This window comes from Somniosus microcephalus, chromosome 9, assembly GCF_052327205.1.
Source record: "Somniosus microcephalus isolate GS21.2 chromosome 9, FLI_Smic_1.0, whole genome shotgun sequence".
Taxonomy (NCBI): domain Eukaryota; kingdom Metazoa; phylum Chordata; class Chondrichthyes; order Squaliformes; family Somniosidae; genus Somniosus; species Somniosus microcephalus.
In genome coordinates, this window is record NC_140995.1 from 7,333,801 (window position 1) to 7,346,333 (window position 12,533).

At 42.2% G+C, this 12,533-nt stretch overlaps 1 protein-coding gene across 7 annotated transcripts in view; it reads left to right on the forward strand.

Moving 5' to 3' along the window:
- Positions 1-12,533, forward strand: part of rock2a (rho-associated, coiled-coil containing protein kinase 2a) — a 220,863-nt gene that overhangs the window by 96,124 nt on the left and 112,206 nt on the right. For all 7 annotated transcript variants that reach the window (XM_085996310.1, XM_085996308.1, XM_085996305.1 and 4 more), the window contains exons 5-7: positions 710-970; positions 3,275-3,419; positions 10,656-10,794. In XM_085996310.1, coding sequence (XP_085852436.1) covers positions 710-970; positions 3,275-3,419; positions 10,656-10,794 — 545 coding nt within the window. The remainder of the gene's footprint in view (positions 1-709; positions 971-3,274; positions 3,420-10,655; positions 10,795-12,533) is intronic.

Sequence of the window (12,533 nt, forward strand, 5' to 3'; positions counted from 1 at the left end):
CTTACCAGCGTTTTGTACAGCTCCATCATAACCTCCCTGCTCTTATATTCTATGCCTCGGCTAATGAAGGCAAGTATCCCATATGCCTTTTTAACCACCTTATCTACCTGTTCTGCTGCCTTCAGGGATCTATGTACATGTACACCAAGGTCCCTCTGACCCTCTGTACTTCCTAGGGTCCTACCACTCATTGTGTATTCCCTTGCCTTATTTGTCCGTCCAAAATGCATCACCTCGCACTTTTCAGGGTTAAATTCCATTTGCCACTTTTCCGCCCATCTGACCAACCCGTTTATATCGTCTTGTAGCCTGAGGCTTTCCTCCTCGCAATTTACCACCCCACCAATTTTCGTGTCATCTGCGAACTTACTGATCATACCTTTTACATTCTCATCCATGGATTGAACCAAACACTTTCTTGGCCTGTGTTATTAAACCACTTGCAGGACATGTATTTACTCACTGGCATCAGGGAGCTAATTTTACAGTTTCTAAATAGAAGTTTGAGGTATTAAATACAATTGAAAAATGATATCCAATTTCCTCATGGGAATAGGGTGTGGGTATGTATGATGGAGTATTTCAGGCCAAATGCTAAAAATAGTTCATACAGTTTTGTTTAGTAGCACTGCTGGTGAACAGAGTGTGCACAAATAATTTCCTATTAATAAAAAAAACATTGTTACAACTTTTGCTATTTTTCTTGCAGCTATTTTATGCCTTTCAAGATGACCGATACCTCTATATGGTAATGGAGTATATGCCTGGTGGTGACCTTGTAAACCTCATGAGTAATTACGATGTGCCTGAAAGATGGGCCAAGTTCTACACTGCTGAAGTAGTGCTCGCCTTGGATGGCATTCATTCAATGGGTTTTATACACAGAGACGTTAAGCCTGATAATATGCTGTTAGACAAATTTGGACACTTAAAGTTGGCAGATTTTGGCACCTGTATGAAAATGGATTCGGTAAGTTAACTACAATGAAAAGATATAAAGAGTGTTTTAACATAGTTTCTGGAAATACGCATTTTCTAACATAAACATGCTTTAAATTTTTTGCCATTGTGCACAGAAGATTTTTGTTTGTTGTACTACAGTCTTATTTTTGCCAGTGTATAATTTACTAATCAGCATGGTTTTCTAAAAATGTCCATATTTGAATAATTGTATGTAAAGCAGCATTCCTTTGTCTTGCTATTGGTTTGCAAAGAATATAAACTGTTTCATCTTTTGCTGATTTCAAAATGTAACTTCATTACTTTTCTTTAATTCCCATCTGCTAATTTCCACTTTTTCTTGAAGTTTCTATTTAATGTTGCTGGTTTCTGCTGTTAGGTTGTTGTCATGTATGGTGACATTTTATATTTGTACTTGACCTGTCATTCATGTTTCCATGTCCCTCAAAATTGGCAGGGTAACCAAAATTTCCATGCAGTAGCAGTCATTATGGAGAAACAACTGACTTATTTTGTAGTGCTTTTATTGCATAATTGTTCATTTGTCTTAACTTTGAGGGTTGTTGTATTATCATGGAATTAAACCCTGATGTTACCTTGGTGAGATGGCATCTTGAGTATTGTGTGCAGTTTTGGTCGCCTTATCTGAGGAAGGATGTTCTTGCCATGGAAGGAGTGCAGCGAAGATTCACCAGGCTGATACCTGGGATGGCAGGAATGACGTATGAGGAGAGATTGGGTCAATTGGGCTTGTACTCGCTGGAGTTTAGAAGAATGAGAGGGGATCTCATTGAAACTTATAAAATTCTGACAGGGCTGGACAGACTAGATGCAGGAAGGATGTTCCCGATGGCCAGGGAGTCCAGAACCAGGGGTCACAGTCTAAGGATAAGGGGTAGGCCATTTAGGACAGAGATGAGGAGGAATTTCTTCACCCAGAGAGTGGTGAACCTGTGGAATTCTCTACCACAGAAGGCAGTTGAGGCCAATACATTAAATATATTCAAGAAGGAGTTGGATATATTTCTTAAGGCTAAGGGGATCAAGGGGCATGGGGAGAAAGCAGGGACCGGGTACTGAATTTGGATGATCAGCCATGATCGCATTAAATGGCGGAGCAGGCTCGAGGGGCTGAATGGCCTACTCCTGCTCCTATCTTCTATGTTTCTATGTTATGCTTGGCTTTCAACAATACCAAAGCAAGAACTGTATTGTATATCATCTAATTCTGCATGAACGGTTAATTGGTTTTGTGGAAATCTAGACATCCAGTTATAGCTAACTTTTTGTTTAAATCTGGAGTTCTGATTTATTGATGCATGCTTTCGTTCCAGTCTTTGAATGTAGACGCAAATGATTGAATTGTGAGTTCTTTTTCTGAATATCTAATCAGCTCTTCTGGCGCCCTCTTTCTTCTGCGAAGTAAAAGACAATGCCCTTTGGCAATTGTATGTAGATAATTTCTCATTGCAAGTCATCGAAGTCATACATTTTGCTGGGGGGAAAAATGATTTCAAACAAATGTGGATAAACCATGTGACACAAGTTTGTTCATAAGTTATTCATAATTTGATAAATTGGCAACACAGTTTATTACACAGAAACACAGAAGATAGGAGCAGGAGTAGGCCATTTGGCCCCTCGAGCCTGATCTGCCATTTAATGAGATCCTGGCTGATCATCCAAATTCAGTACCCTGTCCCTGCTTTCTCCCCATATCCCTTGATCCCTTTAGCCTTAAGAAATATATCCAACTCCTTCTTGAATATATTTAATGAATTGGCCTCAACTGCCTTCTGTGGTAGAGAATTTCACAGGTTCACCACTCTCTGGGTGAAGAAATTCCTCCTCATCTCTGTCCTAAATGGCTTACCCCTTATCCTTAGACTGTGACCCCTGGTTCTGGACTCCCCGACCATCAGGAACATCCTTCCTGCATCTAGTCTGTCCAGTCCTGTCAGAATTTTATAAGTTTCAATGAGATCCCCTCTCATTCTTCTAACTCCAGCGAATATAAGCCCAATCGGCCCAATTGGTTGGTAAGTTATTGTAAACTTATGTCTTTTATTAGACAATTGCCGTATATCGGCTTCCAATTCTGTCAGACTACATTTTGCACTAAATCAAGAATGTTCATTAAATTGCAGATCTTCCAGAAAATGCAAAATGTTTGGGTCCCACGGACTGTATTGTAACGGTGACAGTGCATTAAAAAACTTACTTCAAAACATGATGTTACGGCTGCAGTGTTTGGATTAGCATTTTATTTTGTAAAGCATTTTCTTTTTCTTATTGCCATCTTCTAAATACACAGACTGGAATGGTTCGATGTGATACAGCAGTTGGGACTCCTGATTACATCTCTCCTGAGGTACTAAAATCGCAGGGAGGGGATGGTTATTATGGCCGGGAGTGCGATTGGTGGTCTGTGGGAGTTTTCCTGTATGAAATGCTGGTTGGTAAGTTTAGAAGCTTATATTAAATTTGTTAAATCTGCAATGAATGTAAACAGAAGGTGACAGTGGCTGAATATAGTGTTTTTTTTTTCTTCCTTTGCTTTTAATTTCTCATGGGTGGCAGATTTTAGTTAGTAGCAGTTAAATCAATCTCGCCTATTGATAAGCCAGTGGACAATGAATCAGTTGCAGCCACGAACATGGTGCATTGCTTCAATTAAATAACTGGAGAAAGGTTGCAGATTATCATTGACCTGATGCACCGGTGTTGTGCTATGGGTTTGCAGAATGCAGCGACTATGCCTGCAATTTTTCATCATGTAGTCAATCTCAAGTGGGCACTGTAGACCGAGATCTGTAAATATTATTGCTTAATAATCCTGGGGGAGTAGCATAACATCAGAGACCAAGCAACAAGTGATAAAATGCTGCATTCATTCCATAGAATCTACAGCATGGAAACAGGCCGTTCAGCTCCACGGGTCTATACTGGTTTATACTCCACACAAGCCTCCTCATACTTGAATTATCCCTTCCCATCCTGCCCCTGTATCCCTCTATTCTTTTCTTCTTGAATGCATCAAGCCTTCCCTTAAATGTGTGGATGCCATCTGCTTCGACCATTCCATGTGGCAGCAAGTTGGGTATTCTTACCACTGTCTTGTCTCAAGGAATTCCTGCTAACCTGCTGTATTTGATCTGTTGGAGGCTAGCTTATATTTATGCCTCCTTGCTCTGGATTTATCCACAAGTGTAAACAGTTTCTCTATGTCCATCCTACCATAAAAATAGGAGTAGGCCATTCACTCCTTGAGCCTGTTCCACCATTAAATTAGATTATGGCTGACCTCTACCTCAATTCCATTTATCTGCCATTGCTCCATATCCTCAGCTAATAAAAATCTATCGATCTCAGTCTTGAAAATTTCAATTGACCCAGCTTCCACAGCCTTTTGGGGCGAGAGTTCCCGATTTCTACTACCCTTTTATGTGAAAAAAGTGCTTCCTGACCTCGCTCCTAAATGGCCCAACTCTCATGCTAAGGCCTCCTGAGCAAATTGTTTCTCTGTATCTACCCTATCGAATGTCTTTATTTGAACACCTCAATTAGATCACCTCTCAACCTTCAAAGGGAATACAAATCAAGTTTATGCAACCTGTCCTCATAACTTAACCCTTTAAGGCCCCCCCCCCTCCCTGGAATCAAACCATTCTGGTGAATCTACGCTGTAGAACCGAAGCATCACTTCCTCACTTTTGTATTTCAACCCCCTTGCGATAAAGACCAACATTAGCCTTTTTAAACAAAATGTTTGTACCTGTGCACTAGCTTTCAGTGATTTGCATACCTGAACATCTAAATCAAGCCCCTTCATCATTTTAAAGACCTTTATTAGGTTTCCTCTTCCAGACAAAAAAGCTCCAGGCTGCTCAATCTTTCCCGATATTTGAATTTTCTCAATTCTGCTAACATCCTTGTCAATATTCTCTACACTTTTCCGTGCTTCAGTGTCATTTTTGTGGTATGGAGACCAGGATTGTGGTCTGTGGGCCGACCAATGTTCCATATAAATTTAACAGTACCTCGCAGCTTCCATGTTCTGTTCATCCAGAAATGAAGCCCATTTGCACTCTTTACGTCTTTATAAACTTGTGTTGCTACTTTCAGTGATTGATGTATCTGCAGTCCCAGATCTCTCTGCCCCCCCCCCCCAACCCACTTAGGCCACTTATTCCCTGGAAAATAAGAAACGATGTATTCCTCCTCCCCAAATGAACCACATCACACTTCGCCAGATTGAATTTCATTTGCCATTGATCCACCTACTCTGCAAGCCTGTATTTTGTTGCAGTCCTTCATATTAGCTATTCCTTCTCTTTCTCCCCTCTTCTCCCCCCCCCCCCCCCCCCCCAATCCCAATTTGGTATCATCTGCAAATGTCAACACCATATCTCTAATTCCTGAGTCCAAATCATTTATGTATAAGGTAATCAACAGTGGTCCCAGCAAGGATTGCTGAAAGTGGGGAAGGGCACCACGTCCCACTTTCAGCCAGTCTGAGTGACCCCCCTTAACTCCTACCCTTGTTTTGTCGACATCTTTCAATCTATTCTACCAGCTTGTCGCTGACTCCACTTTCCCTCACCTTTGTCCTGAGGCTCTTATGTGGCACCTTATTGAAGGCCTTCTGAAAGTCCACGTATACCACATCCACTGCAATGTCCTTGCCTACTCTTTCAGTTACTTCAAATAATTTAGTAAGGTTGGTTAAACACGATCTTCCTTTTAGAAATCCATGCTGACAATTTTTTATAATGCACCCCATCTCTAGATTCAGCATCTTTACTACCACTGCTCCGTAGTTCCCTGGATTTGTTCTATCTCTCTCTTTGAAGATGGGAATTACATTTGCTGTTTGTCAGTCCTCTGCCACTATTCCTTAATCTTTGGAGTTATAGGGATACTAGTGCCTGATATCTCCTCCTTGGTTTCTTTGAGTATCCACAGATGCAATCCATCTGGACCCTGGGTTTTGTCCTCAAGTTTGTCTAGTTTATCTTGTACTCCTTTCTTTCTGTCTTAACTGTTGTAATACCCCGCTTGACGACTTCTTCCCTTGTCATTTCCTCTTTGTTAGCCTCTTCAGTGAAAACTGAGGCAAGTATCTACTCAGTATCCCAGTCATTTCATTATTATCTCCTGTGAGTTTATCCTGCTCATTCCCTTTGTTGTTCTATCCCGATATGAATTCTCTTTTTGTTACTTATGTGGCTATAGAATACTTCAGTATTCCTTTTTCTATTCTTTCATGTTTCTTCTTTGCCTTCCTATTGACTCCTCTTCCCTTCTTTCCAAAGCTGCTCATATTCCCTTTGTCATCCTTTCCTTTATTGTTTAGGTACTTTACATAAGAACATAAAAAATAGGAGCAGGAGTCGGCCACTTGGCCCCTCGAGCCTGCTCCGCCATTCAATAAGATCATGGCTGATCTTGGGCTCAAAGCCACTTCCCCGCCCGCTCCCCATAACCCTTCACTCCCTTATCTTGCAAAAATCTGTCTTATCTCCACTTTAAATGTATTTAATGACCCAGCCTCCACGGCTCTCTGGGGCAGAGAATTCCACAAATTTACAACCCTTTGAGAAGAAATTCCTCCTCATCTCAGTTCTAAAAGGGCGACCCTTTATTCTGAAACTGCCCCCGAGTTCTAGATTTCCCCACGAGGGGAAACATCCTCTCTGCATCTACCTTGTTGAGCCCCCTCAGTATCTTATGTTTCAATAAGATCACCTCTCATTCTTCTAAACTCCAATGAGTATAGGCCCGACCTGCTCAACCTTTCCTCATAAGTCAACCCCCTCATCTCTGGAATTAACCTAGTGAATCGTCTCTGAACTGCCTCCAATGCAAGTATATCCTTCCTTAAGTAAGGAGACCAAAACTGTACACAGTACTCCAGGTGTGGTCTCACCAACACCCTGTACAGTTGTAGCAGGACTTCCCTGCTTTTATACTCCAACCCCCTTGAAATAAAGGCCAACATTCCATTTGTCTTTTTGATTACTTGCTGTACCTGCAGGCTAACTTTTTGTGTTCTGTGCACCAGGACCCCTAGGTCCCTCTGAACTGTAGCATTTTGTAATCTCTCTCCATTTAAATAATTTGTTTTTTTATTTTTCCTGCCAAAGTGGATAACCTTGCACTTTCCCCACATTATACTCCATCTGCCAAATGTTTGCCCACTCACCTAGCCTGTCTATATCCCTTTGCAGATTCTTTGAGTCCTCTGCACAACTTGCTTTCTCACCTATCTTTGTATCATCTGCAAACTTGGCTACATTACACTCGGTCCCTTCATCCAAGTCATTAATGTAGATTGTAAATAGTTGGGGCCCCAGCACTGATCCTTGTGGCACCCCACTAGTTACCGTTTGCCAACCAGAAAATAACCCATTTATCCCGACTCTCTGCTTTCTGTTAGTTAGCCAATTCTCTATCCATGCTAATATATTACCAGCGAACATCCCCACTTCTGACCTTATGATGGAGGAAAGGTCATTGACGATGCAGCTGAAGATGGTTGAGCCTCAGATGCTGCCCTGAGGAACTCCTGCAGCGATGTTCTAGGGCTCAGATGATTGACCTTCAACAACCAGAGCCATCTTCCTTTGTGCTAGGTATGACTCCAGCCACTGGAGAGTTTCTCCCCTGATCATCATTGGCTTTAGCTTTACTCGTGCTCCTTGGTGCCACACTGTGAAATGCTGCCTTGATATCGAGGGCAGTCGCTCCTCACCTCGGTAATTCAGATCTTTTGTCCATGTTTGGATCAAGGCTGTAATGAGGTCTGCGGTGGAGTGGTCCTGACAGGACCCAAACTGAGCATTGGTGAGCAGGTTACTGGTGAATAAGTGCCACTTAGTAGCACTGTTGATGACTCGCTCCATCGCTTTACTGATGATTGAGAGTACACTGACAGGACAGTAATTGGCCAGGTTGGATTTGTGGACAGGACATACCTGGGCAATTTTCCACATTGCTGGGTAGTTGCCAGTGTTGTCGCTTGCTGGAGCAGCTTGGGTCGTGGCGCAGCTACGTCTGGAACCTAGGCTTTCAGCAGTACAGCCGAGATGTTGTCGGGACCCATAGCCTTTGCTGTACCCAGTGCGCTCAGCCGTTTCTTGATGTAAGAGAAAGACTTACATTTCTATAGCGCCTTTCACGACCACCGGACGTCCCAAAGCGCTTTACAGCAAATGAAGTACTTTTTTTTTTTTAAAGTTAGTTGTTGTAATGTAGGATACGGGGCAGCCAATTTGCGCACAGCGAGCTCCCACAAACAGCATTGTGATAATGACCAGATAATCTGTTTTTGTTATGTTGGGTGAGGGATAAATACTGGCCAGGACACTGGGGATAACTCCCCTGCTCTTCTTCGAAATAATACCATGGGATCTTTTACGTCCACCTGAGCCTCGGTTTAGCGTCTCATCGAAAAGACGGCACCTCCGACAGTGCAGCACTCCCTCAGCACTGCACTGGATTGTCAGCCTAGACTTCTGTGCTCAAGTCTCGAGTGGGACTTGAACCCACAACCTTCTGACTCTGAGACGCAGGATATCACATGAAATGAATCAAATTGGCTGTAAGCTGCTATCTGTGATGGTGGAAACCCCGGGAGGAGGCGGTACTTCTGGCTGTAGATGGTTGGGAAAATTTCAGCCTTGTCTTTTGCATGCACGTGCATTGAGGATGGGGATGTTCATGGAGCTTCCTCCACCTGTTAGTTGCTTAATTGTCTAGCACCATTTGCAACTGGATGTGGCACGACTGCAGAGTTTTGACCTAATCTGTTGGTTGTGCAGTGGCTTAGTTCTGTTTTAGAGCATGCTGTTTAGCATGCATGTAGTCCTGTGTAATAGGTTGTTAAGTCATTTTCAGGTACGCTCCTGGCCTGCTCTTCTGCACTCCTCATTGTACCAGGGTTGGTCATCTGGCCTGATGGTGATGGAGGCGTGAGGGATATGCCGGGCCATGAGGTTACAGATTGTGGTGGAATACAGCGCCTTGTCGATGCCCAGTTTAGAGATGCTAGACCTGTTGTGAATCTATCCTGTAGCTGTCTAGTTTCCTCTCCGATCACTCTCTCTATACTGTGGTTGATGTCTCCTCTTGCATTGTTTTCATTAAATAATTCTCGTGACCCACTGTCATACTTCTTCACATCAATAATGTTTACTCATCACCCACCCCAGCCACTCTTGCTAATGATTGCAGTCCACATTCATCAGTTTCCTTCAGATTGCAAACCTTCAGTGCTCCCAGTATCCATCGTTCTCTTGGAAAAACGATGAATACTGGAATTCTGAAATCAAAACTAAAAATGCTGGCGATACACGGTAGGTCAGTCAGCGTCTGTCAAAAGAAAAGACAAGTTCTGGCATTTCAGGTGTGCCCTTCATTTTCAGCATTTTCTGTTTTTATTTCTCCATTTTTCTCGCAAGCCAAGGGCTGAATCACTAAATCTTGATCGCCATGGCCTTTAATGAAATAGTGAAAATCTTACTTACTTCAGAAACAGTTTCTTAATATCTCCGAAGTCTAACCAGCAGCTACAATCTCTTCCTTCTGAAAACCTTCGTCCTTCTTCACCTATGGACGTTTTTGGCCTCTATTTCTTCAGACCTGAATTGGAATTCCCAGAACTCTTCCATTTAAAAAGTTGACTCCAAGAAGCTGTTTCCTCTTTCATGTCAGATTTCTTTTTTCCAACAATTCTTCACTCTCTATGAAATACAATTCTAACCAAGACTGAAGTACTGCTTTCATATCTGGGAAGTCTCTTTCAGCACGCCTCTTTGCATTCCTGGTCAGAATGCAAGAAAAGGCGTGGTTGGTGATTTGTATCTTAACCCTAGCTGCCAGTCTTAATTAGTTAATTAATTAATCAATCAATCCGTTTCCATCTTGTCATAACAAACTTGTCATTCCCTATTTTATAACTGCTGCTATGATCAGATATATAATTTCCAAGTGATTAAAAAATGCATAAACTGAGAAATGTAGCATGATGATGTGCAACTGCACGATGAACATAACGTAAGAAATAGGAGCAGGAGTAGGCCAATCGGCCCCTCGAGCCTGCTCCGCCATTCAATAAGATCATGGCTGATCTGATCCTAACCGCCAATCTACTATCACAGAACCATCTCCTGAATCTAACAGAATTAGACACACGAAATAGGAGCAGGATCAGGCTACACGGCCCCTGGGCCCGCTCCGCTACCCACAGGGCCATGACCGATCCGAACCTAGACTCATGTCCAAATTCCTGCCCGCTCCCCGTAACCCTTTATTCCCTTTACTTCTAGGAAACTGTCTATTTCTGTTTTAAATTTATGTAATGATGTAGCTTCTACAGCTTTTTGGGGCAGCATATTCCATGGACCTACCACCCTCTGAGTGAAGTAGTTCCTCCTCACCTCACTTTTGAAAGAGCAGCCCCTTATTCTAAGACTATGCCCCCTAGTTCTAGTTTCGCCCATCATCGGGAACATCCTCCCCGCATCCACCCGATCCAACCCCTTCACAATCTTATGTTTCAATAATATGAGGGATTCAACATATTGCTATTACGCTTGAATTTTTTGCAGAGAGAAAGTTGCTATTGCACGAATATACAAAAAAGTCAAATTCCATTTATGTCGCATGAATTCCTCCTGTTCTTTCTTTACCAGGCGATACTCCATTTTATGCGGATTCCCTTGTGGGAACATACAGTAAAATCATGGATCACAAAAATTCGCTCAACTTTCCAGATGATGTTGAAATCTCCAAGCATGCCAAAGACCTTATCTGTGCCTTCTTGACTGACCGGTATTGTTCCTAAAATTTTAATAACATTTGTATGAGCAAATATTAGCAAGTTTAGAAGTGCAATCCTTAGTAAAAGGTACCATTTATTTCTGGGTTGAAGTATATATGATATATAAACTTGAGGCCTCTTGTCATAATGATTGATATTTTTCAGTTTAAAACAAATAATTAAAACAAAAACACCTGTCGTTGTAGATCGTGAACCCCCATTCATTTCCCTATGACATGTATAACTAAGTTTCTCTTCAGAATCTTTCCTCTGTTCATTGACCATCATTGCTCAAAGCTGAGGTGGTGGACTTTTCCATGATTCCTGCCAATGGTATGAATGCAATTGGTCAGCATGAGAAAAGCTTTTTGGTAGAGCTGGATAGACTAAATTAATGATCAGTTTAGCATGTTGGAAGACCATGACAAAGTAACAGATTGTCGTTGTCCATGTGAAGCTTCTGGAGATTTCAGTAAGTCTTTGAGATGCCTTCAATCTTTGGATTGCACTACCCCTGTAAGTTATAAACCATTTGTGATGTTTTGGTGAAATTATAATAGTGTTTTCAATTTAATTTAATGTCAAATTTGGGTTTAAATGCATCTATTTGCAAGTTACTGCGAATGTTTATCTGCAGTGAAAATGTTTACTTTAAATTTGGGAATTTCATTTTGGGTCCGCTTCAAGTCAGGAAGCTCATTGCATTATCAGCAGTCAAAGCAAAAGTATTGAGCTGGTCGTTGAGTACTGTGGAGGAAGGTCATTTTGGGAAAATACCCATGTGCCAGTTGCACATAAGCATAGACAAATTCTTGGATTTTTATCCTAAAAAAATCTTCACAACTAACAAATTTCCAGTGGTATTTATAGCTTAATTGCAAAATTTAATATATTTGATTTTCTTAACAACAACAACTTGTATTTGTACAGCGCCTTTTAATGTAGTAAAACATCCCAAGGTGCTTCACAGGAATATTATCAAACAAAATTTGACACCGAGCCACATAAGGAGATATTAGGGCAGATAGGTCAAAGATCTGTGTTTTAAGGAGCATCTTAAAGGAGGAAAGAGAGATAGAGGGGTTTAGGGAGGGAATTCCAGAGCTTCGGGCCATGGCAGCTGAAGGCACGGCTGGCAATGGTGGAGTGATTAAAATCGGGGATGCGCAAGAGGCCAGAATTGGAGGAGCGCAGAGATCTCTGAGGGTTGTAGAGCTGGAGGAGATTACAGAGATAGGGAGGGGCGAGGCCATGGAGGGATTCGAAAACAAGGATAAGAATTTTTAAATCTTGGCGTTGCTCAACCAGGGGTCAATGTAGGTCAGCGAGCACAGGGGTGATGGGTGAACAGGACTTGGTGCGAGGTAGGATATGGGCAGCAGAGTTTTTGGATGAGCTTAAGTATATGGAGGGTGGTATGTGGGAGGCTGGCCAGGAGTGCGTTGGAATAGTCAAGTCCAGAGGTAACAAATGCATGTATGAGAGTTTCGGCAGCGGATGAGTTGAGACGGGGCGGAGTCGGGCGATGTAACGGAGGTGGAAGTAGGCGGTCTTAGTGATGGTACGGATATGTGGTTGGAAGTTCATCTCGGGGTCAAATATGACACCGAAGTCTGGTTCAGCCTCAGACAGTTGCCCGGGAGAGGGATGAAGTCAGTGGCTAGGGAACGAAGTTTGTGGTGAGGCCCGAAGATAATGGCTTTAGTGTTCCCAATATTTAATTGGAGGAAATTTCTACTATGTCGGACAA